The sequence below is a fragment of the Anas acuta genome, chromosome 8, assembly GCF_963932015.1.
Source record: "Anas acuta chromosome 8, bAnaAcu1.1, whole genome shotgun sequence".
Classification (NCBI taxonomy): Eukaryota; Metazoa; Chordata; class Aves; order Anseriformes; family Anatidae; genus Anas; species Anas acuta.
In genome coordinates this window covers 23,757,513-23,783,720 of record NC_088986.1, presented here as the reverse complement: position 1 = coordinate 23,783,720, position 26,208 = coordinate 23,757,513, and the positions used below count along the sequence as shown (strand labels likewise).

Below are 26,208 nucleotides of genomic sequence, written 5' to 3'. Positions count from 1 at the left end.
TGGGCAAAATTCAGTTTTCTAAGTTGTACTTCTGTTCCTAGCCTTTTCCTGTGCCAAACTACCAGAGTTTGGATGCTTGGTTTTGAGTTTTTTTCACATGAAAGTTTGAAGCATCAGTTTTAGATCCAGAGGATAAACAGAAATAAAGACTATCAGCTCCCAGCTTTCTCATCTGGGTGTTTTCAGATGCTTTCTGAAATGTATCTTTGATAATACACATCTTGTATTATATAAATGTTCAGAAATTTGATTGCCCAACTCTGAAACACTTCAATCCGCTTGTAGATTCTTTTGTTTGGTTGCCTGCTGTGTACTAAGATAGTGCTCTGAAGGCTTGAAAAATTAACTGTGCGCACACATCCAATTATCAATGGATATATCCAAATTTAAATTGATCATATATTTAAACTTTGCAAAGTTTCATCTCATATTTAAGCTCCAGAAATAGACTAATTTATAAAAGGGTTGAAAGGTCTGCTCAGCAAATTTGTTACTAACTCTGTTAATTAATTAAAGCTAATATAATTTTAATCAGGGGCTATGAAAAATTAGTATTTTTATATTACACTTCAGTCTGTGATAACCCTTAGAAGTGCAATTACTGTACATTTCTGCTTAAATTTTCTAAATTAATTGAAATAGTGTTAAAACCATCCATGGTACTTTATTAAGTAATTGTTAAAATGAATGTCAAATGCTGATATGTTAAGAACGGTTTCCTCTATTGATGACAATTATGCTGAAGAGAATTGTGCTAAGAGAATTATGCTAAGAGAATTAGTCAGATCTCCAACTGCGGTGGACATAGGATGTATTGACACTGAGGGCTTCCTACTGTTGTTTTATAGAGTTATCAGAAAAATAGCATGCATTGTTTTTATCAAGTTAGACTGTTTTATATTTAACTTCTCCTTATCCTGTGTTTTCAAACAGTCAGGAATCAAAGATCCCTAGCAGACACCTTGTCTGCACTTTCTATTTCAATTCGTGATGAAGTCAAAAGTGCGGAATTTTTAAAGGAGTACTGACGTGAGATTTCATTATCGCACATCTATTTTCGAGGTACTTTTTGTCCTTGTGTCACTAACAATTGATGCAGCAGAATTTTCTGGTTTTCTACTTGACCTATTAAGACAGGTGATTTGATCCTGCCTCTTCCTACATGTGGGCATTTTCTCTTCTGAAAATGAGGTTTGGATTTTAAGAGGGAAAAATGACTTGCTACGTTTTTGAGTAAATCATATAATTTCAGCTATCCTGATCGCTGTCTTCACTGTGACTTTAATCAGCAGAAATTCCCCAGTGCAGAAGTGATGCCGAGGCTGCGCTGCAGGCGGAAGCTGCAATTTTCCACTGAAGTATCATTGCAAAATGAATGGTAGCTGTGGGACTGCAGAACAAAACCACATCCTCCTTGTAGCTCAACCTCAGTGCTCATGTTCATTTCTCTGTTAACCACTAATGCTGGGGAATAAAGAAATGAAAAGAAATGCAGAAAGCAAGAAGAAAATGTAGGTAATAGCCTAGGCTGTGGGTATCACAGAGTAGCTATTTTACACCAAATTCACCTCCATAAGCTGTGGTACCTAAGTATATAACTGAGAGCAGCATATTAGGGCTTCCAGACTACTTAATGTCCTGTATTGTCTAAACAAACTTGTTCTTTAATTTAGTTTGATAAAATAGAGAGGATCTTTTGTGTATAGGATGCAATGGTATGTAGAAGGCAAGAGGAACAGGGTTCCAAAAAAGGGGAGGGATCCCTGGAGATTTAGAGCAGCTCAAAGCAAGAGAATTAAATTCATATCAAATGAAAGTTGGTTGGTGTTTTTCTGTTGTTGTTTGTTTGTTTTTAAATCTTATTTTTGTCTCTTATGTTTAGAACTATTTTCTATTGTGAATATTCTTCCTGTCCCATATGGTTTAGAATGCTTTTTTCCTGAAGAGCATGCCATAGCTCCTTCCTTCACCTAAAGATATGCAGTAAATCCTCTAGTAGCAATGAATGAGATCATTCATTGTGTGCGTGCTTGTAGACATGCAAAGATTGTACTAGAATCTTTTTATATCTTGTGACACCATGCACTAAATTCTGATTTATGTGGTTATTTGTCTAAAACTGTTGGCCTACTTTTGTGCTTACCTTTATTTCATTGGAAAAAAAAAAAAATCATTACTGACATTACTTTGTCATGAGTGTAAGTAGACAGTACAATTAATACATTTGGAAAAGCAAAGAAAATGAATTTTTAATAGAAAATGTACAAAGGTTTCCACTTCTTTTCCAAAATGCCTATGCAATTAATAAATGAAAAATTTCAATGAAAAAATTAAATGAAATAAACCCAAAGAAAGTATTAAAGAGGGCTGTAGTATGAAACATTCACTGTTTCATAGTGAAACATTCTAAATGCCAGGAACATTTGTCAGAAAGCGTCTGTTTATTAAATATTCTCCTTAATTTATTATCATACACAGTATGGTATCTACCATATTTCTTGTATTTCTCCATTTTTTGAACTGGAACAGAACCTGATAAAAGAGGTTTTTAACTTCTATTTATTTATTTATTTATTTATTTATTTATTTATTTATTTATTTTACCGATTACAAATAAGAAGGTGAATAAAAGTATTTAAGTTCCTTGAAAGGAATTTATTTTTTGAGGCCATACTTCTAAAGAAAAACCAATGGCAAACCAGGAAACCAGAACATTCCGTTTACAAAATGTGAAAACACTTTGACTAACAAAGAAAGTATTGGAAAATTTAACAGCAAACTTCTTTCTTTTCTTTTCATTTTTTTCTTAACTGAAAAGTTAATTCAAATGTCTTAGCTTGTTTCCATTCTGTTTCTAGGATACTTCTCCGCCAAATTTAACAGAAAAAAAAAAAAAATCATATATTTATCATACTTAAAAACACACTAGTTCTGGTTTCTACTATCACTTTAATAAAATATTACCTGTACTGATCTGCAACAGGAGACATTTATAAATTCATAAACACTCAAGTCTTTCCCATTTCCATTTTCACAAAAATGGGAGCCACCTTTTTTGATTTCTATTCTGTTGCTTCTTTACTAGTTCCTTATACTCGTTTGACCTTAGAAACCTGGGAAAAGAGTCCTTTGCCATAAGACTATAAATTAACCTTTGAGCGTCATCAAAGCAACTGAGGGTAGGCTCGGAGATGTTCTGAGAGATGTGGTTTCTGGTATGGAAGTCAATATTTATCTGTAGGAAGAAAGGAGGAAAAAATCAATTTCATTTTGACTGAAAAGCTGAAGTCTGTGTACAGGAAACAATCAGCAGTTGACCTTCCTCCCATATATCCTGGCTGATGCAAATTAGCAGGGAGGTCTTCCCTTCTTTTCTAGCATGCTGAATTTTGTATTTTATTTGCTTCTTTAAAAGTTGGCATCACTGAAAAAAAAAAGAGGGGGGGGGACTTGTTTCTGATTATCTCATCTTGTCAGACAAAATCCTATGAAGTATAGTTTACTACAAAGTAAATTAGAGATGAAGATATTCCACATCAGTTTAGGTTTGGGCCTTACTCATTTAGCAAGGATTTTTTGCTCTTAATAGTAATTAAATGGATTTTGATCATGCATAAGATATGGAGACATTCAAAGCATGGTCACTGTCAAGAGCAAAAAACATCAGCATTAAAGTTTTTCAGGAATCATACATCTAAGCAACAATTAATTAGCAATTTGTTCCTCCACAATGAGTTTTGTTTTTTTTTTTTTAAATAATGATAAAATGGAATACTGTGATAGAAATTTTTGCAAGTTTACATTTTAATATTCATCACGGCAAAAAAAATCTGTACAAAATAAAATGAACAGATACAATCATTAACATCCCAATATGCTTGTACCTAGAACATGGAGGAAATTATGCTTATTGCATGAAAACAGTTAGGGAAAGCAAATTGTATTGAACATATATTTCCTTAAATCATAAGACAAATTTCTGAAGGTGAGATAAACACATGCCCCATGTGAAGAATGTTGCATATTGCATTCAACCATAAGAGATCTTTGTTTGCTTCAGAGTTTCACAGTGTTTTCCACCTGGTAAACGATTGTCATAAAAATGGAAGAGAAACCACATTGAACAGTGTTTTCTGTCCTTCCAGGAACTTTGGACCTGAACTTTCCATTTTATTCCCATCTTCAGTAAGTACCCAAAGTACATGCAAAAAAGTATTTACCTCCTTTGGAGCATCAGCTTCTATAAAGTCAGAATAAATCCTTTGGGCTTTTAAAGTGATCTTGGTGGAGGACTTGGTTTTTTTGAAGTCCTCGCAAGCCAGCCAGAACTCTACATTCTCCTCACTGAACTCTGACTTCAAAAACTTCCTAAAAGCCTCCAAGCCATCTGGAGAAAAATGCATGAGATGATGGGTAGAGGAAAGCCAAAAGACCAATGCAGTTTATATATCTGTGTGTGTATGTATATACATATATATGGGGTATGTAGAGTCACTTATTGTCTGTCATCCAGGAGTTAGCCCAACGAGGCTGTTGTGTGGGAAATAAATAGGAGAATAAACGAGCAGTGTTAAGGTGTTGATTGGACTTCTTTTAGAATTAACTGCGGAATATTCCAAGTACCTTCCCAGTGTTGTTTGGTATCTCTAATGCTGCTAGTTCAAAAGGAGATTTAGGACATGGTTGCTGAGGATTTGGGGCTGACCCCTGGACTAAGCAGCACAATGGAAATGAGTTCTTACTGTGGTGTCATGCTGCTTGTAGAGCTGAGGTTAGCCCGGCCAGACAGCACCTTCATCTCCTTTCAAGCAGTAAGTCCGAAATTGATTCAAGCTCAGATGCCTCCAGCCATAGCACTGGTAGCACTGGTGTGGCTCAAAGCATGTGGCGAATTGGGTGGGCACCAGTGTGCAAACCTGACGGCAATGTCTGGGAGTTGGTTTGACACGTGGTTGTGTTCTGTTTACTATTCTTCAAGTACTCCTTACCTTTATTAGCTAGTAGCGTATCTACGGAGTCAGACGAAGCCATTGTTTCCTCAATGTTTGACCTGTGGAAACAACATCTATCCTTGAAAATAGCATTGTGATCTTTTGCCTTTGCAGGCCGCGGTAACTACTCTATTATTTGGCTATTCATTGAGGGAACAGGGTAGTTCATATTACCCTGCCTATTGAACAGCAGAAAGTCAGCACAAAGCGTGACACATTTTTCTTTTCTTTTTTATTTTTTTTTAAGAGTGTAGAGAACCATATAGACTCATAAAGTAGGATGTTATTTAGCACTGGCAACTGGATCATTCACCCAAGAGACAGCAGTAATTGGTTGAACAACAATTGGTTGAACAACAATTGGTTGAACTACAATAAAGGCATAGGAGGGATGTTAATGTTCTTCAGTGTGTACAGAATTTCTTTTCAAGTTCAGATGAATTAACCATTAATTTGACACTTTTTTTCCTTGGACTGAGTAGAATTATCCAAACGTTTACCATACTAGCTAACAGTGGCAGGATAATGGGCATTTCTTCAGTTTCTTAGTGGTATAAAACAATTGAACAAATTCTTAGCTTTTGCTCTTCATTTGTAACTTGCTGTAGGCTTCTGTTAGAAATGAGACACTGAACTAAACGGAGCCTTGCTTCTACCTCAGTGCTCTGAAGAAGTCCAAGGTGGTTCGGAAGCAAGGCGTGGTGTGGAGGCCAGCAGCGGGCACCCACAAGCTCTGACAGGCAGAAGGGCGTCAGATAAGGGAACTGCGTGCTAAGTGGGGGGATTTTTTTTTTTTCTTGTAATGTGGGAAGGCTTCATTCATATTCAGTTTAGACCATCTCATGCTGCTTTTGTTGAAACTGTCATATTTTATACAAATAGCTAGAGAGGAAACCAACTTTCTAATCCTGTGGTTATCTATCTCATATAGGTTATGACAGCGGGGAATCTGAAACTTAATTTACGTTCTGTGTGAACATAGTAGTCACTTGACATACTGGCAGCTCTGGGATCATTTGTGTGCATCCTCTTTCTCATTTGGTGGTAAGAAAGGGAGAACTGGAAAATTTGGAAACATTTCGTTTCAGTGCAGAATCAAAACAAATCCCTGAATTTTTACCAGAAACAGAAATCTTAAATAATAATAATAATAATAATAATAATAATAATAATTTTTTTGGAGGTTAGTCACTCTGTACTGAAAGGTTCTTCTAAGCTGGTCTTTTTGGTTTCAGACATGCAAATTCAGGGAGCTTAATGTTCTGCCTGCAGCCTAGGCCGCAGCTGGTGTCCTGAGGGCAGACAGGCCTCACCAAAAGTACAGGAGGTCGTCACTGGGTCGGAAAAGAATCACAAGGCACTAGGTGACTAATTGGCCGTGATACCAAGGGGTGAGAAAAGTGGGTGCGCCAAAAATGGGGTGGAAAAGCTCTGCTGGAGCACCAAAAATGGAGTTGAAAAGGTCTCTGCTCTGCTGGAGCACCTGCCTGAGCGTGCTGTGCTGCTTCCTCTGGGCTGGGCTTGTGGCACTGATACAAGAACACTTACTTTGTGCCACTGTGTGTACCAGTGTGTATTTACAATTATAAATTTATCAAAAGCTTATGTGATGGCATCATATTAAGTAACTGCAGTTATGTTTATAAAAATTACAATTTATTTTTGCACTGACAACTTTAGGAAGGAAGCATTTTTGTAGTTGTCAATTTGCTTATAGCTAGACTGCACAAAATGCAGTCTAATTCAAACAGAATTAAAATATATATATTTAGACATACATATGCACACATACAGGAGGGAAACTGGAGTGCAAATATATTCGGTCTGGATTAAAAATAAATGAAACCTAAATGTAGCATTATGTAGTACTTTGTGAGGTGTCGTGTGCTAATGGGATTAATCAGCAGAGAATTTCTTTTAGCTACGGTAATAAACAAATCAAATCTAACAAATTTTGGGGTGCTTCAGTGAGCACTTAAGAATTTTCCTGTCAAAAAAAGACGCATAATGAAAGATGAAGACAAGACAGTATGAACCTAATTCTGCTTCTCTTCCTCATGAGTAATGTTATTTAATTTAATGTTTGTTTATCACTTGGAGAATGATCTCGCTGATCTCTTTGGATTTACTTGAATAGGAATAGCAAGCAGAATTGACAACAAGGAACCAAAACATAACACTGTAAAGGGGGAGAGAAAATAAAAACTGTCCAGGTCATTCAAAATGCAAGGACCATCCCACAAATCTCCTAAGATTAAAATAGCCATAAAAAGCAACTCACTTCACTGGCATTTTTGTTCCACTGTCTGCCTGTCACAGGTAGAGCAGAATTTCTTTTTCTGACTGATCTTCAAGCTGAAGGTAATGTGACAGTAGGAACAATACAATTAGCACGTGAATCACCAAAGAGTACGATGCAAATTGACAACCTGTTTATAACACCTCCTTTAAATTTTTCTTTCAGAAACGTGGCTCATTTTTCACCAGAAAAATAAAGCAGAAAAATAGAATTTCACCCTTCTATCTTAATTTACCAAAGGTAGTTATTTTAATTTAATACAATTTATATGCAAATATCTTTTAAAACACATTTATGCTCTGAACAACATCTTATCAGAGAAATTATTTTGTGTTTGGCTTACTGAAAGTGGAAAACAAGGAATGAAAACAGATTCAGTGCACATAACTAGCAATTTTTCATTATATTTATTTGTTCTTATGTTGTATCTGCACTAAGTACATATATAACTTATCCATTACCTTATACATCTTGAAGGTCTAAGGCCCTTTTACCATTCTCTGTTGTTTATTCAAGCAAGACTGCTCACATTGATACTGCTACAAATGATATCATGTGATTTTTGAAAATTTTGATGCGATGATTTCTTCCAGTCTTAACTCATTCTGTGTTGTTCCCTTCTAGAAGCACCATTCTGCCCCAGAAACATTCTCATATCATTTTGTCTTTTGCTCTTTATGTGATCTCTCTGCTCTTTCTCTATTCTTTCCTCCTCAGCTTTTTTCTTTCCCTGTGTGCTCCTTGCTCTCCTGATCAAGCAGGCTTCCTGGCTGGTTTCCTGCCTCCCTCCAAATCTTGTGCTGCTGCATCATCCTTTGCTCAGCCAGTCTACCCAGCTTCCCTTATTCTCCTTTAATGGAGGGGAAAATATATACATATTTTAGCTTAAGGAACATATTAGTAAAAAGAACAAACGGTTATAAACAGACAGTGAGTAATTTTAGGCTGGAAATCAGAAGGAGGCTTCAGAAAGTGTCATTGTTAACGGTCTCCCAGTAGGATCTTTGTCCTCTATACTCCTCTGTTCTTCAAAGACAGAGCTTGATATATTTATGAAAGAGATAATTTTACATTATTGCCTTTGATAGTAGAAAACTAGAAATGATGACCCAGTCCTACTTTTTTAATGCTAAACAAGATTCCTGGCAGCAAAATGTGGATCTTGTTTTCTTCCCATTTCAAATTTCTTACCTTCAAATCCACCTGCTTCTGCAAGTAATATTAGAATGACAGAAATATTAACTATCAACCTGGTTCTCTACAGTGCTTCTCATTTCCCTTAATTAGTTATTTTGTCTCATTTCTACAGAATATATACCCTGGACTATAACATAGTGCCAGACAGAACCAAAACCCTTCCATCCATTGTGTTATTAAGACTAACTTCAGCATCTTACAGGCAGGGGGCAAACCTCCAGTATCTGAAGTTACATTAAATCATTTGTGACTGATTTAGTCCCAGTTTTGAGCCTGGTAAAAGAGAATAAACACAGTACAAAATGTAAACAATATTGATTTATAGAGATTGTGGCTGGACAGACTGTAAATAGTTAAAACTTGAATTTTCTAACAGTGAGACATTTTTAGTTTGTTAGTTCATGTTCAATGACCATTGAAATTTTGTTTTTATGGTTCATGATCACTGATTTAGCATTTTAATACGGAAATAGAAGGCTGTGCAAACTTACTGAAACTAACTGAACGTACTTATTTTTGGCCGGTTTTCATGTAATCAGTGTATTTGTTATTAAATAACATGGCTGTGATTTCATAATTTGGAGATGAACTTGCTAAATCCAGCATGAAGATAGTGTGTATTTGTAATGTGGGGAGGGATATTAATGTTCTTCAGTGTGTACAGAATTTCTTTTCAAGTTCAGATGAATTAACCATTAATTTGACACTAACTGTGAACAGTAAACAGCATATAAAGAGTGTCTGAACGTATAATTAAAAAACACGCATTTATTGTGTTATGCTCTTAATCTCTTCTGTGGTGTAGAAAAAATATTTTTTGCCTTGAGAATAGAGCAAGATATGGTTAATGTAGTTGTGAAATCTATTGGAAAGCAAGACACGAAGGATAATAATTTAGATGCAAGGGCTCAGGTCTTAAAACTGATACTGAACTGCCAGCTGGGGATAATGCAGGATGCTCTGTAATGTAACTTCCATTTGCAAGTAAGTGCCTCATTTTCGACATCATGATTTGCTTAGTCTTTAGGCATCCAGACAAGATGCTTTCAGGCTCAGTATTACTGCCTTTAGTAGGTGCTCACACCCACAAGTGTTCTGACTAGCGCACAAAGTAACTAGCTGGACGCAATCAGATTGCTATTGCATTTTAAGGGGTATTTATCACTGGAAGCTGGCAAAGACAGGCAGCTCCCAGGGACCTTGGGAAGCACAGTATTACCTTCCCCATATCATCTGCCAGCGTGCAGCGTGCCCCAGCCTGTGTTTGGAAGAATGTCTCTGGTGTAAATAGGATAGCTTAAGCTCCCTGGCCCATTTGGGCCTTTACCTTGCTTGACTGGCAGCCACATGATATTTCTGTGCTGATGGTTTGATGAAATAGGTGTCAGCTGGCCAGGTGCTTAGTGGGAACCTGATCACAGTTCACAAAAGTACAAAAAACAAATGAGAGACTTTCACCATCGTGTAATATGCTGCCCGGTGCCTGCTTAGTGAATGTAAGCTGATTGTATTCCAGAAATACAGTCTATTTTCAGGTATCCTTTTGGCAGCATGTGACTCTTGCAAAGAAGATATAACAATCATCACCAGGTAGTAGGCTTATTCTTCTTATCCCAGTACAGATATCACAACTATACTATACCGAAGTTAGACAGTCACCTCTTCCCATAATGAGTAGCTGTTAGTATAAGAAGTTTAAGAATTTCTGTTGTATAACTCCTCTGTTTGGAATTTAATAATTTCTGAAAAGGAATCCTAATATTTTACTGAAATTTCATAATGAGAATAATTGTCTCTGTATTACAAAATAAATCCATCAGCTGCTTGTGCAGATGTGTTAATTATTCATAATATACTGTATTAAGCAAACAAAAAGAAATATGAAGATGTACTAGAGATGGGCTGGAAATTGCACAGAATTATTTCCAAACTTTCTGGAAATCTGGATCCAGCTGGTGTTGTTGATGTTTGCTGCTTCAGTTCACTAATAACCCAAACTGGACTTGCAAAGTAGCTCAGACCCATATCTGGTTAGCTGATTTCAGTGTATTAAAAAAAAAAAAAAATCTATGAGGCTTCTGACTTAAAACTGTTGACTGCACTATGGATTTCCGAGTCTCCTGCATTTGACAGGCTGTAGGAGAGCTAGCACTGTAGGAAAGGGAACGTGGATCTATCAGTTGCACGTTTCCCTTGCTGATGTTACCTGATAAGAACCATTGATTTATTAAGTATTTGAATCTTTTGAACTTTAAGGCTTACTTCTTGACTTTTTAATGGTATTTGTCTTTCAATTTTTATGTATCTTTATGCGTTGTTTTCACTAAGTTATCTGCTTTTATGAAAAGCTATTGGCTGATTAGGGAAATTAAGCAAGTCATTTTGTGTTCCACTGAGCCACACCTGAGCTAGATACTTATCTCAACAGGCAGCATAAAACATCTGCTCACGTTCAAACTCTTGGTGTATTAGCCTAAGAAATCGGTTGCATTTATATATGTTCCTGACAGGGTTGCCTTGTACTCACCTTGTACTCAACGTAAGAAAAGGTCACGCTCTCCAACAGCAGTTTTGGCGTTTCCCCTGGATCAGGTTCAATTTGTCATTGCCCTTCAGCCCCTGGCCTCTGTTGAATCCATTCCACACTGAGCCTTGTTGGATAGTGTTCTGTATAACATAACCTCGGCAGAAAAGTTAATGTTCTCTTGGTCCAAGTAATTCAAGTACATGTAGACTTTACTACCTTTCTGACATCGGGAGAAGCCAAGATGAGTGGAGTACGGCCAACATCCAAGTAAAAGGGAACCACCACCTGTCATATGGGATGCAAATACATTTTAATCACAGCACTATGCAAATGTCTGCCTTCCACCTTCTAATAGCATGGTGCGGTCAACTTACTACTTTTTTTTTTTTTTTTTCCATGTGAATATCTCTGTGGCGTGCCACTGAGGGTTTTTTTGCATAAGGAAATAAGCTGTTATTTTCCACCCAAGCAAAGTGTGCCCTTCAGGTAAAAGATTTGATTTCAAGAACAATCTGTCAAAATGTTTTACATCATTCTAGGCTCCTTATATGCATGATTTCCAAATCCTATACTAACACAAATCTACAGTAGAGGAGAATTGACAATTCTCAAGAAAACGTGCAACTTTGAAGATTCTTATTTAGCACTAGCTGGCAGATTGTTTGTCACAGATCATGTCCTGGATGAATAAACTCTTATTTATATAACATCAGACTTCACAAAACGTCAGTTTGCGGAAGGAGCCTATATAGTGCAAATGTAAAAAACCGTTTTGCGACCTTGTGCTTGGAGATGGGTGTGAATTGCACTAAAACAAGAATGTATGAAAGGTAGGCATGATGCCTCAGAAGGCTCTTGAACCATAATTCTCCATATCAGTCTTCTCTTAAGTGGTGCCTTGCTGGTGGTGGGTCCCAAGCCAAGCTGTGCTAGGAAATGGATGAAAAGGAAAACCAAAATATAGATGTTCTTGGTTGCCTTACTTTTGTAGAAGACTATTGAAAGTATATCTCTCACTTCTGAGTGCCTGCACTCACGTCACCTGTGCGATGTACGTGTATGTTCCCCAGAGGAAAACAGTCCACATTAGGATTCAATAGTAGCTTTAAATTTAAAATTTAAAGTCTGGAAAGTTGTGTAGAAACAAGAGTTTCTAAAGTACAAGCAAAATGCCTGGTGGAGAAACAACAGTTTAGGGCTTGTCATTGTGTTGGGCTTAATCTTCTGTCCTGTTTGAAAACTATGAATTGCTGTCCATTATTGTATTTCATGCTAGTGAATTTTAGTTACGTTTCATAACGAAGGCAAAGATAAACTCTAAATTATAAACCTTGTGGTTTAGATAAGCAGGGAGCATTTACAAACACAGTTCTATATGGTTGGTGTAAAAACATGGAGGATGGCAACAAGAAAAAAGTAGGAATGGAGGGAAGTTGGATGCTGTATAGAGGAAAGATATTTATATCTTTGGCACAGAGCCACGCAGGAGCTTAAAGCTTATTTGATTGAGGCATTTGGGTGTAATGTAAAAAACAGAGAGGGATCTAGGCCAGGTATCTGAGCAAGGTGTATGTGCATAAGCATATGGATCACAGAAGAGAAGAAGATGGTTTTATGCATTTTTTTTTCATTTTTTTGACAGTAAGCATGGAAAAGAATTTGGAAAGGAGATGGAACTGCATTCAAAACAGTAGTCAACTAAGGCAGGCTGAGCAGCTGGGGACAAAAAGAAAGGAGAAAAAAATGACTTGCCTTTTGTGAGTCACTTATAAACTGGAGCATGTAGAGGCTTATAAGAGCCTTATTACCAATTGCCTACATTAGTGGAAGATAGAAATCTGTCCTGTTCTTTGAGATCCGTTATGTTAGATCTCATTCTTCTTGTTCCTTGTCAGTTCAAAAATTAGTTGTCTTTTGCAAATCAAATCCTAAAAGCCAAATATATATATATATATATGTATACATGTGTATTTTAATCTCCCTCAAGCTAAGAATGGCAGATGATAATTTTAGCTAATTCAATGCATCTAATCAGACCTGGGTATCCAAACAGGCAACAAACCGACACAATTCAGTAGATTATTTCCCTCATACATTCGGTCTCAAGAGTTCATATATGCAAGGAGTAAAGTGAAGTGTTTTTGCAGGGGTGAAGTATTGTGTTGATGCTACAAAAATGCTGCTACATAAAATAATTCCCAATAAAAATACGTGCCCAATAGGCTTTGTATATATTATTTGCACTAGGTCAGATAAACAATTTACATAACTATGACACTGATTCTGCCAAACCTACAGAAACCTAACTATGATTTTTGGCTCTGTTCTGAGGTTTATACTATAAATACACCAGTGCAAGGCTAGTCTGATCAATCCTGTTTCACTGACTCCTGGAAAAAGCATCACAGACTTGTCCTAAATCTATGTTTAGTGCATTTTCCAGAACTACAATAGAACACTAATTTTTTTGCCACTAAAAGGAGCCACTTTTAGAAAAGAACCTTTTGCCAGATAATTATGTTATTTTGGTTTATCTTTGTGCCCTTTGTTTTCCTTTTTCTGAGTTTATCTTGACTGTCTTCTTACAGTAGTTCCCATGGCATTAGTCTGCTGTAAATTCAGTTCTGGTTCATAATTATCTCTGAAAAACATACATGCATAAATAGCTACCAAGAATATCTTATTTGTTTGCTGTCATTATAAAACTCATAAAAGGGACTAGCACTGTCAGTACCACAGAGTGATGGTTTTGAGGAAGGCCTCCCTGGAGATAAGCAAAATTTTCCATGTTTCTGTGAAATGAAACAAAGGGCGCCTGCTTACTTATATTTATCGTTACAGACACTTTTGTCTAACAGCTGGGCTTTCTTTGCTGAGTAGAAAACGTCTTACCCAAAGCATTGTATTTGTCATTTGTCTGGGTTTTGGACATGTATTGAATATACACAGACTTTTAAATTTATTTAATCCATGGTAAGAGTAAATGTCCAGATTCTTAGCTGGTGTGGAAGAACAGAATCACACCAGTTGAGAATCTAGCTGCAAACATCTAAATCTTATGCCCATGTTGTAACAGACCCACCGCTACCTCCCAAGTGAACTACCAAGTGAGGCATTTGGCAGGATATCAGTCAGATAGGTGAGCACACAGAAGAACGTTTTGGGTGCAGTAATGGCTACTCAGTTTTTGTGCACAGAGGTACGTATTGTGAGCAACAGTTAATTCATCCATCTAACTGGTTGCATGCATAATTTAGCTTGGGGAGGAAAAAAGGAGGCTTGCTTGTAGACAGACACTATGCAAGAATGATTGGGCAAAAATAGTGAGATCTACAGTAAAGGATGGCTGCGTAGTGATGCACAAGGCAAGAAGGGGATAGGCAGCATATAAAGGTTTAGGCAATAATGAACTTATATTTTCCAGACCATCTTCAGACATCAAAACCTTAGGTCCAAGAGCTGGACATGCAAATAAATGAGGAAAAAAATGACAGTCTTCTCTACATGTTTGCAGAAAAAGGACTCAGAGTGAGTCGTTGATATGAATAATATCCAAATAGGGTAATAGCTACTGCTTCTTAAGGGTTTGAATAATTTGATTATACCACAAAGAATGGAATACCTTGAGGTGGTCTGTTCTCTATGTCAAACAAAGTTAGTAATACAAAGCATAAGAAAATGCATATTTTAAATACCTGGGAACTCTGGCACCATTGTTGGTGATACTAGGGATTCCTTAATTAAAAGGATTCTGAGAAGAATTGATTCACATTTAGGGGAGACAGTCAAAGAACAAGGCTAAATCAACCATCTAGACAAATACACCGACTTCAGCAGTGAAATTGGGTTATAAAGTTGCTGTTCACTGCATTCACTCCTTCATGTGACGCCTGTCACAATGACAACAGGAATGTTGACAGTTCTTTAAAAATGGAGGCTGACAAGCTCCAAAGCTGCACTTTATATTGATAAGGGTGACTGAAGTACAATACCAACCTGCTAAAAACGTTCAGTTTATTCCCAAATCATCGTGCCCGGTTTCTGACCACTTACAGTCTTAGAAATAGTGACTGCAGCATTCACTTGTGTGAAACTTCTGCCCAGAGTTTTGGGGTTAGGGAAGAGTAATAGAATAAATCAGGAAGGATCACACTCCTCAACTGCAAATGTGTTTCCTATTTATTTAGCAGGTAAAACGAAGAGCTTGGAGAACACTGATCCCTGGTCACTGCCACTCAGCAGCATCCCCTGGTGAGTTCTGCGTCTCTGTGCTTTGCTTACCACTTTTGATTGAAATGGCATTGATTATAGCTACTATTTAATTATAAATGAAGGGAAGCTTCTGTGTTTTGTTGTTGTTGTTTGTTTGTTTGTTTTAATCAACATAATAGTGATAAACTGAATCCTGGCAACTTTTTAAGTAGATCACTTCAGATTTATTGAAAGTTAGTAAAGCAGACAATGAAGTGCTCAGAACAAGCAGTTCATATATGCTCTGAATTAGTACTGAACATAAAATTCGTGATGAGCTGCACCTCATCACTTTGACCATTTACTGAACGAGAAAGAAAAGGGAGAAAGCTTACATTCTATGCAAGGTGACTGCGTGTACAAGTCACAGTTCCAACTAAAGCCTGGAGTCACTTAGTTGCTGAACAGAACCAACATGTAAGATTTTAAGAATTTCCCCAAGTTTCTAAATATGTCTGCATCAATCCTGAAAGAAAAGGACAGGGTGGTTGCATATGCTTGCTACGAAAATGATATGCATGACTTTAAACAAATAAAATGGGGGATTCTTCCTTCCTGCTCTATACCCACAGAGAGTACATTTATGACAGGTAGAACTGAGCGTTATTCTACTTAGTCCAAGAGATGTTAATTTTCAGACTCTTTTTCAAAATAAAAGGCAGAAAAAAATTAGAACAAAGTTTAGTAGCAAAGGTGGTATAACATGAGTATTTACAAATAAAAGTGAATATTTACATATATACATTACTTGATATTAACACACATTGCATTAAAATAGCGTTCTTGGTTCTTGATTGCTGCTGGTTTGGTTGCAAAAAAAAATAGAACACTTTTGATGACAAAGCGAATTTATACAGAATAATTTAAATAGAGAGAACAGAGAGAACAGACACACATAAGAAAACAGTACAAAATATATCCCTATAAAAATTAAATAGGCTTTCTTATGATTCTCTTAAAATATGCAATAGCTAAATTTTAATTATGCAGTGGCTGTAGTTAAAATCCATATAATTTTTACATTTCACCCAACTAATGTTCCCATGTGTTTTGCAATATGAGAAATACCACAAATATTCTGTGCTTAGTGTAGGAAATACTGCAAAAAACAAAGTTATGTGCAAAGGCTGTGTATATAGATTCAGATTGTGATGAAACTCTGTTTTAAATAATACAGGCTCAGAATATATGATGGATGTTATCAAATGGCCTTTTAAACAACATTTTCATGTTGGAAACTCAGATTCTTCTTTCAGATATGGTAACAGCTCTTGACTGAGTTAAAAAAAATACTGTACAAAAGGTTCACACAACATGTCTTGCCAATATATAGTGCCCACTTAGCTACGATAAATGAGATTACTCACTGGTAACAGAACTATGGCCTGGTATAAATGCATGCAATTTTGTTTTCTACATATTTACACCAGCTAAGGATTTGGATTTTAGAACACACATACAGTTTGCTTGCAGTAGCTAGAATTTGTAAGGGTTGCGTTTCCTATTACCAAGCAGTAAAGTCTGGCCGCACACCCTGGAAATCATTGACTGTAAAAGATCGAGACCGCCTCCTAAGAGTGGGACGACCGGGATTTCTTCCCTTAACCAAATTTAAATAAGTATCAGATCTTAGGAAACGCGGATAGCAGTCTTGCTCCATCAGCCTGTAGACTGTGTTTTGTGCTGCATCAAAGGTGGTGATGAGGGGCTGTTCAATATTCTGACTTGTAACTTCTTTGGTTTGGAAGTCCAAATTCACCTGGAGAATGAAGAAAAGTATATCTCTTTAATGTACATTAATGTATTTCCTGTGTTGTTATCTGTAGCAATGATACTATATTTGGTTGAAAGTGTTACTATATTTGGTTGAAAGATAAGAGGCCTTTGAATCCCTTACACAACTGTGTATGAATGCCACAGAATTAGCTGAATAATGGCTGTCAGAAAGTCTTCACAGATGTGTCACTGGTACAATGAAAAACTGGTGAACTAACTGGTAAAACAAAACTGATCAAGTTTGCTGTGGTAGCATTGGAGTAAAAGGGGTTTGCTAATGGCGATCCTTATATAGTTCCTGTTGTCAAGCTTGCAACACCAGCCTAAGGCAGAACTCCCTCTGTTCTCATTTAGGATTTATGTAGACTTCATCTCATTAGAATATGCTAGTGCATATTTAAAATTTCTAACTCCTGTATAGAGTTTTGGTGGCAGGAAGGTGAGAAAATTCTAATAATTAAAATACTAAAATAATTGTAATAGGCTTCTGGAGGTTTTAGAGATGTGGAAAGCATATCAAAATCATCATTTATTCCATGTACTGTTGGATTAATTCTGGGAAGATTTACTTAGTGTGAGGATTTTATTGAAGTGTCAAATAAAGGCTTAAGCAAGCTATTTTGAAAGAAAAAAGAAATTCCTGATCCAGTCAAAAGTTGCTTCAGTAGCATGCTATTGTTTAAGGAAATGACATGTTTCCTTAAAGCTATAACAAATAGCTTAGATCTAAAAACTGAAGAGTAATTAATGATGGAATAATGGTCCATTCCATCAGACCTACAATTTTAGGATCCTATCTAACTGTGCTCAATAAAAAATGTCTGTAACAGAGCTCTGAAGGACAAGAAGTCAGAGAGGAGATGCACGTTCCAGAGCTGAGTGGTCTGCAGGGAGATGCTGCTGGCTGGGCTCAGCTGCTTGGTTGAACCCAAGGAAGGAAGTCTCACCAGAGCCATCTGCTTTCGCACAACAGCACCCACGCCACATGCAGCAAACCAAAAGTACGATAGTTAAAGAAATCATTTCGTTACTGTTGGTCAAAGTGTGACTTTCATACCCCATCCCCTCTCCGGCTTGCATCCTGCTCATCGTTTTGCTTATGTCATTCTCAAGAGTTGATAGTATCAGTGCCTGCTGCCCCACCATAATTGCTTATAGACCAATCTGCTGCCCCTCAAATAATTGTGGGGTTTTCTTTTTATGTAAGGTCTACCCTTCTGAGATGCTGCAGGAAAAGCAATAAAAATGCCTATAAGTTTTGCAAGTGGACCTACCAAATTGGCCCCCTGTCCTAAAAATAGATCTGAACCTTAAAGATGATCTGTGGGAATTATGAGTGGAAATTGCACCGTTTTGCAATCCTCTTAAAATAAGAATTAGACCTTTTTCACCCTTGTTACAGGGAAGTAGCAGCTAGGGTTTAACTTCTATTCTGACAAATAAATACAAAATAATAATAATAATAATGATAATAATAGGAGTAATAATAATACGGGGAAAAGGAGTATTAGCAAGTGACAAACTTGCTAATTTAGCTAATACTTGCTAAACTTGCTATCTGCTCAAACTTGATAGAATTACGGGAAATTGGAAGTCCAAGTGGCCTATTGAAGAAGCTGATCCTGATTTCAGTGAGAGTTCATCATTTCTCAACCTCTTCATCTCCTTCCTAGACCAGGCAAAATTGTTCTTTTTGCTCATTTATAATCCGATTCCCTTACAATACATTTCAGCAATGCGAAGACATAAATATGAAGATTTTGTACTACTACAGTAATACAAAAAGGCCTTAGTGCTAATGAGGATTGACACATGAACTTATTTGTGTTTGTGCTGTCAGTAACATAGCGAGAATGCTCAGCCAGAGCTTTGGCTTTGCAGGGAGATCAATCAAGAAAAATCTATGCTTAAAACATTGTAATTATTACTTTAAAGGACATGTTTAACTTAAAAGTTTCTTCCACTCTCCTGTAGTCTTTAAAATAAAAGCTTCTTAGTCTCAGCTATGTAATAATTTCATGAATAATTGCTAGTTAAAGAGAATGAAAGAATTATTCAGTTGTTCTGAAGGTGGCTTTAAAGACAGATGATATTTTTTCACAAACACTGGCTGATAAGTCTCCATGGCAACATTAACATTTATCATTAATATTTTTCCTATAAAATACTCTGTGTGTATGTGTGTATATATTTGTGTGTGTGTGTATACACACTGCCCTTTTATATACAAATATATATATATATGTATTCTATATTCATATATAGCCTGTATACAGCCATCCTGGCTCCATAGCCCCCTAGGAACCTTTATTCCTGAGATATAAGGTTTACACTTAAATGAGTACCATGCAGTGGTTTCTGCCTGGAGCCAGGAGCCTGGAGGACAGCAAGAATAATCTATGCAGTTGCTTCCAGGCTTCCTTCCAAAGTTTTGACATTTAAGATACAGTCTTCTGAAGTCAGTGAGTACACAATTAACTGTTGCCACTGCTTCTGGGCATGCTCTTCTTAAAGGCAGATTTCATCAGATGCATTTGTGACAAATACTGTGTACAATGAAGAACGTTTTTACTGTACCTCTTTTGGTGCATCTTTCCTTATGAATGTTTCATAAATGGTCTTAGCTTTTGGGAAGAGTTCATGTGTAGTTTTGCTTTTCTTGTAATCCTCGCAAGCTATCCAGAACTCGATGTTCTCCTCACTGAACTCAGTTTTCAGAAACTTTGTAAAGGCATCCAGTCCAGCTACAGAAAGGAATATTGAATTGTGTTAAAAAAAAAAAAAAATACATATATATATATATATATATATATACTTATCAGACAGTTAATATTTTCAAACAGTCTATGCAAAGTAACAAAATAGGTTGTACTCCCTTCGAGTTACATTCTATTAGAGATAATTATTTTAAATTATATACAGTTTTTAATTAAGTGCATTTCTTTGATTATGATCCTGAGTGCTGTAACTCCCATTACAGAATTCTCAGCATCTGTAAAAATTAATTAACAAGACCTTATGAATTTATAAATGGAAGCAATCAAAAGATCTGGATAAATCTGGAAGTGATGGATTTTGCTCAAGTTGAATATCACATTTAGGTTAACATAAATAGTTTGAACCTTTGCTCACAAGCAGACTGTTCTCCAGTAACAATTTTTCTTTTTCTTTTCCTTTTCTCCTTTTCTCTTTTCTTTTTTCTTTTTGTTTTTCTTTGTTTTATCCTAGTATTGATCACATGCTGAAGATATTTTCTTTCCTAAAGATGCTTAGTCTGGGGAAGTAATGCAATTGTATTGGAGTCAACTGCTCAAGGAACATATTTGAAAACCATCGAGTGTCCAGCAGTGCAGTGGGATCATACGTGCATCCAGAGTGGGAAGAGGGGGACGTGTGGATTTGATAATTATGTAAGCAATGGGCCCTTGCAAACGATGGCCAGTTTGGATCCTATCACTGTTTTAGAAACCAGCTGTGTCAAAAGTGACAAGTTCTTCTTTTAGGTACATAGAATCTATTTTTATTTTTTTCATTTTTAAGTTTCCAGTCTTGCTGTCAGGAATATTTCAGCAATATTCAAATGAAGGTGATGTAACAAGCCTTTCTCACAGCCATCATGAAAAATCCATTCTTTGGTCAAATGTTGCCTCATATAGCTCTTATATCTGAAGCAAGTGATTTCTGCCTTGGGACCCTATATTTCCACAAACGTATGACCAAATACTCTTAGTACTGAGTTCACCTGCCTTTCACCATTGGTTCTTAAGAATTTAAAACCACTGAAATTGTTCTGGAAGAATTTATCTACCTGAAAGAGGGTAGTAAAGATGTGGACCAGAAATAGGCAATGGTCTGACACTTCCAGACATTTTAGATCTTCTGAAGTCCATTTAAACATTTCTTACTTTCCCAAGGTTAACAGAAGTGTTAAATAGTGTAGCGCCAATGTAGCAATGAAAAATAGATATTTATAAGAAGCAAGAACTCCCCGTTTTCTGCTTTTTACATTAAAGTTGATATGTTTTACTAAGAGTGATGTGTTGATAATGATAATTCAGAGTTCTAGCCTTCAGACAAAGTCACAATGTTAATGAGCTGTTTGATCAAGAAATTCAGTATCAAACTTGCATATATTGTACAAAGATGCAATTTGATTTCCATGCAAACTTGGATTTTTTCCCTATTTTTATATTTCTCCTGATAAAAATATAGAGGCACTTTCTGTCTGCAAGTCCTCTTTCTATTATAAGCTCATTTTAATAGTGCCTGTATGCCACACATGGCTAGTTATCCCTAGTAGGAAGATAATCACTATGAAATATTTTAGAACAAAAAAACTACTGCTTCATGCCAAATACAATAATAATAACACAAAAATTCATTTTCAGCCTTTATTATACAAGCCTGCTAATACGACAGCACAGGAACAATACAGTGTGATTCTAGGCAGAGGCAAAATGATGGATGAGAGAGTAGCCAGCAGATTTCCAAGCATTTTTTAAACTGTCATTCAGTATTTTCATGCTAATATAGCAGTTACCTCATCAGAGGATAGCTGTTCTTCTTGGCTATGTCAAAAAATTTAGTCCAGAAAAGATAATATCAGTTTCTGTTAATGTGAATGCTATTCTAAATAATTTATTAGTATGCCACTATTATAATGTTTTTTTCCAAGTGCCTGATAAGAACTGATACAGCAGAAAAGCACCTTATTCATTACAGAACAATTTAATAACTTTTGGCTGCCTTTTACAGTTTATTGCAAGAAATCTTCACTTCCTGTTATTTGGCTTTGTTCAGCAAAATACCCAACTTAAAAGTTATTTTCAACTATTTTCAGTAGTTGACAGCATGCTATAGCTTAAGCACATGAGCAGAGCAGAAACACATGCTGCTACAAATGACCCATCATACCTAATTTAAGTAACAGCCATGTCTACTTAAATGCACAACTGGATTTTGTAATTTTCCATCAATTTTCCATCATAATAATCAACAGGAAGAGGGGAAAAAAAACTACTAACCTTTCTGGGAAAGCAATTTGTCAAAAGATTCACCCCATTTCACTGCTTCTTCAGGAGACACACTGTTTAAGAAACAAAAGATGGTTTTGAAGAATTGTATGTATTGTGTATATACAAAGCTATTTTGATATATGTTATAAATTGCTGTTACTGCTCTACATGGTTTCACAAAGCGTTTGATTACATTATATTCCTAAAGGAACGCTTTATTTATTATTACTAATAACTCTACTTCAGACTTCAGAAACACATGGTAAAATTTTTCCTGACATTTTTCATACAGAGTTGCACATTTTCAGTACAGAGATTTTTCTCTTCAGTGTCTGCGTTGTGCTACTAATCTTTAAGGAAATAGAGATGATGCAGTATGGCAAAACTTATAAGGGAAGCCGTTCAGACACCTATTTAAACTTAAATACTCTTGCAGAGATGTGGTTTTGAATGCACGGAGTCTGAGGCTGTGTTGCCACAGCCTGTGAACTACGGGAAGTTCTATAGGCTGAAGATGAAGTTGTAGCACTACGACTTAGGTGACAGCCTTCTAGGGTAACAGCATATACAGTCTGCTTTGTTCACCACAATCATCTTTCAAATATCATGCTATTCTGAGACACTGCACTCTATTTATAAAACTCCGCATATTCATCAAAGATGTTAAGTTACATGTATTTTTCATTGGTTTCAAGTATTCTGTCTTAGAGAACAATACAGAAAGGGAAAAATAATACCCAATTTCATTCACCCAAATGAAATTTTCAGGAAGCACTTTTTATGTGTGCTGTATAAATTAACCCTGAACGGTATGTTGATTTTTGTAGACCAGAGCTGGTACAGGCCTGGAATTAACTTTATGAGACCAGGACTATAGTTTAGTTCTAAACCTGAAGGTGAAGAAGGAGTATGAATATTTAGATCCATTTTTGATGTAGCACAACATTGTGCACTGGAAGTATCCACACATAAGCAACTTGTCCAGGGTTAGTTGATAGTGGGGCTGAGAACCAGAACAATCTGTTGTTATGGATTGAACAATTTTGGAAATGATTTCTTTTTCTTGCCTGATGCTTACGTATGTTCTGTAGCCTGATTTACATAGCTTGGGCTCCCTTGGCAAAATCTCTAAGAACATGAATTTTAGAGGAAGGGAAATTCTAATGAGTATGGGCAGGAGTTTGAGCCAGTAATGATCTTGGTTTTGTACAAAACTGAAAAGAGGGTGTTTTTATTTATTTTTTTTTATAGATGTCATGTGTCTCCTTCCTGAAGTCATCACTTATAGGAATGAAATTTTTAGCTAGGGAAAGACGAACAGATCTCAAGCGGTACAAATGCGGGAGAACTGAAATTTAAATAATAATAATAATAGTAATAATAATAATAAAGTAGGCCAATAAGGTAGGGGAATTCTTGAGTGGGGGAAAAAGAGAACTCACTCTCTTACAGAGGTTTTTTTTAATCATGGGAAGTACAAAATTGCAGTTCTCCGAATTGTGTGTACTCATACATCTGGGAACAGTGGATTACTACAGCTAGAGAAATGAGTTTTGCAGTAGTGAAAGATAAACATATACAGTCCAAAACCAGTTTCTCTTTTATTCAATTGAATCCATGCTAGTCAAGCATCTGGCTGAGAGTAACATGGTAAAATGTAGTTGGCTGAGCAAGGAAGTGTTGGTCTGGTAGAAGAGGGAAATTCTTCAGAGAATTCCTTATCAATATTCTATCTGTGTCTGAAAGTGCCTTTTCACAGCTGGTAAGAATGCTTTGATGGCTCTGTACTTTGTGTGAGATGCCCAAGGGTAATCAGCCACTTAAATAAAAATGAGTATTAGAAATGTACAGTCTACCTACAGGTGATATGGAGATTGCACTTTCTATTTTTAGATACAGTCTTAGCACAATTTTACATGTCTGGAACCAAGGTACTGAAAAAGGTTGTTCTCAACACTGTTTTACCTTTGTTCGTAATTTCAAGGTTTTCTATTTCTGGGTGAACTGTAAAACAATTGAATTAAGTTTTCTGCCAACAGCAGCACAAGAAAGAAAGGGGGAGGGGGAAAAGAAAAGAAAAAAAATAATAATGAAATCCCCTGGGATGGTAGAGTGGAAAGTCTTCCATATCATGAGTACATCCCTTCATTTGGATGCCCATGATATTTGGACGTGATAGCAACAAACACCACCTAATTAGCCAGATGCGTAGGTGCTTAAACAAGGTTCTTCAGGCTTAAGAAGACCAAAGAATGACATGTGAATCTCTGAAGTGATTTGTGATGGAAAGAAAAGAACTACAAATATTTTAGGCCGTGGAGTTGCAGTACATTTGCAGTTCTTTTCAGTCAAGACCTACAAATGTAATTCTTAGTATATCACTGAGATTTTGGTATCCTAGTGAAGTCAGGAACTAAGCTCTTACCAAATTTAACAAAAACAAGATTTCACCCTGCAACTTAATAGGAAACAGTGTAATAGAGATGATATTACAGCAGTGCTTAAACATTGATATTTAAATTTTGGAGGCAAGACAGTGTTCAGTCAATTACTGCAATTATTGAGGAACTATATATCCAGTATTGGATATGCATCACAAATTCTTTGGAAAATGTGTTATCCAGTAGCTATATGATTTCCTTCAAAGCAATAATTTGTCAGCTTCATTTTTGAGTCAATGCTTGCTCAATATAGTCAGTGGATTAAGAAAAGCACTGTTGACATGAGTAAAAGCTTTTATGCATATGTGTGTGTGGGTGGTAACCAGTGTACACTTAGTGGTATGAAAACATTAGTGGTGAGTTACCTTGATGTGTACCAGATAATTCTGTATCATCTGTATGTTTGGTTTACATAGCTGATTTTTAAATGAAATAGATCTTGAAAGCATTTCTCTCTGCCAAGTCTGAATGCGGACAAAAATGCAGGAAATGTTCTGAGTCACACTTCCTGGAAGGAATCCCCGTTGTTGGTCTTTTATAATGCCTACCTTGATGCTTTTGTCAAGTTTCCAGGTTTACCAAGATGTTCACTTTCGTGGTATTCAGATCTCTGCAGGAGAAGGCTCAGCCTATTTCTCTTCTGCTTTGCTCTACAACAGAATTCAGGTAGCTTTTAAATCAACCTCATTTAAAGGTTTTTCCAAACCATTTCTTTGCATAAGAAAAAGAAACTCTGCCTCTGCATCACCGACCCTCAAATGTTCACTTATAGTAATATTTCTGTTAATCTCCTATTTATGTTATTCACATTAATGAATTTCTTCTTCTTACATTAACATGAATTTATATGCAAAGTACTGGCAAAGAGAAATGGACATCTTTCCATTTTCAGCAGCTCTTTCCCTTATTTTAAAGATAGAAGGCTGAAATTTCTTGTTAGAGAACATGAACACAACTCATGAACACATGAAACAGTTGACTCAGTATCTTCTACTTTTAACATTTTGCAAAGGAAAGGGAAGTATTGCTTCCAGACATTTGAAATCTTTAAAAAAAGAATCTTTCCCGGATCATATTAACACTTTGAAATGCATTTTTAGGAATTTTATGAAACCTTCCTTTCTTATTTACTTTGTTTATTTGTTTCTTGTTCTTAAAATAAAATAAAATTAATATTTTATGCATACAATTCCCAGGCTTGCAATTCATGAGTTTTCACATATATTGGCCAGAAATAAAAATATCTATGCCCTAAATTCATACCCACGAGCTATGTTAGAAGAATCCTGTATATAAACAGAGCACTCAAAGTGTCAGCATGACCTTAAAACTTACCCAGCCTTGCTTGCTTTATTTGGCTCTTCCATAACTGCTGACTTCGAGACTTTGTAATAGGATTTATCCTTTGAAGCAGAAATGTTTAGCTGAGGGAATAAAAGAAGTGGGTTTTCCATCTTCTTCTAAAAAAGCTTCCCAGCTTTAGAAAAAGTTTCTTTAACTTCCTTAAGCAGTTTCATCGGTGTAACTGGTGTGCTCAGGAAGGCGTGCTCATGCTGTGTTGCCCCCAATTGGCTGTTGAAGGGTTTCCAGAGCAGGTAGTGGAAAGAAGGAGGTTCTCCACCTTCGCTGTCACTGCAGCTGCACACACACAGGACTTTAAGTACAGTTCTGTTTTTACAGTCGTCATTTAGGGAAGTGAGATTACAGCTTT

General features: G+C 36.3%; 2 protein-coding genes across 2 annotated transcripts; both read right to left on the bottom strand.

The window, feature by feature from the left end:
* Positions 1–2,578: 2,578 nt before the first annotated feature.
* On the bottom strand, positions 2,579–5,229 carry RGS21 (regulator of G protein signaling 21). Its single transcript, XM_068690932.1, has 3 exons — positions 4,989–5,229; positions 4,221–4,387; positions 2,579–3,235 (listed from the first exon to the last, which is right to left on the bottom strand). Exons 1-3 carry the CDS (start codon positions 5,029–5,031, stop codon positions 3,032–3,034), a joined length of 414 nt encoding a protein of 137 aa, XP_068547033.1. The 5' UTR covers positions 5,032–5,229; the 3' UTR covers positions 2,579–3,031.
* Positions 5,230–15,427: 10,198 nt separating this feature from the next.
* RGS18 (regulator of G protein signaling 18) lies at positions 15,428–26,165 on the bottom strand. Its single transcript, XM_068690873.1, has 5 exons — positions 25,833–26,165; positions 25,046–25,147; positions 22,066–22,127; positions 19,619–19,785; positions 15,428–17,024 (listed from the first exon to the last, which is right to left on the bottom strand). Exons 1-5 carry the CDS (start codon positions 25,949–25,951, stop codon positions 16,770–16,772), a joined length of 705 nt encoding a protein of 234 aa, XP_068546974.1. The 5' UTR covers positions 25,952–26,165; the 3' UTR covers positions 15,428–16,769.
* Between the last annotated feature and the right edge of the window lie 43 nt (positions 26,166–26,208).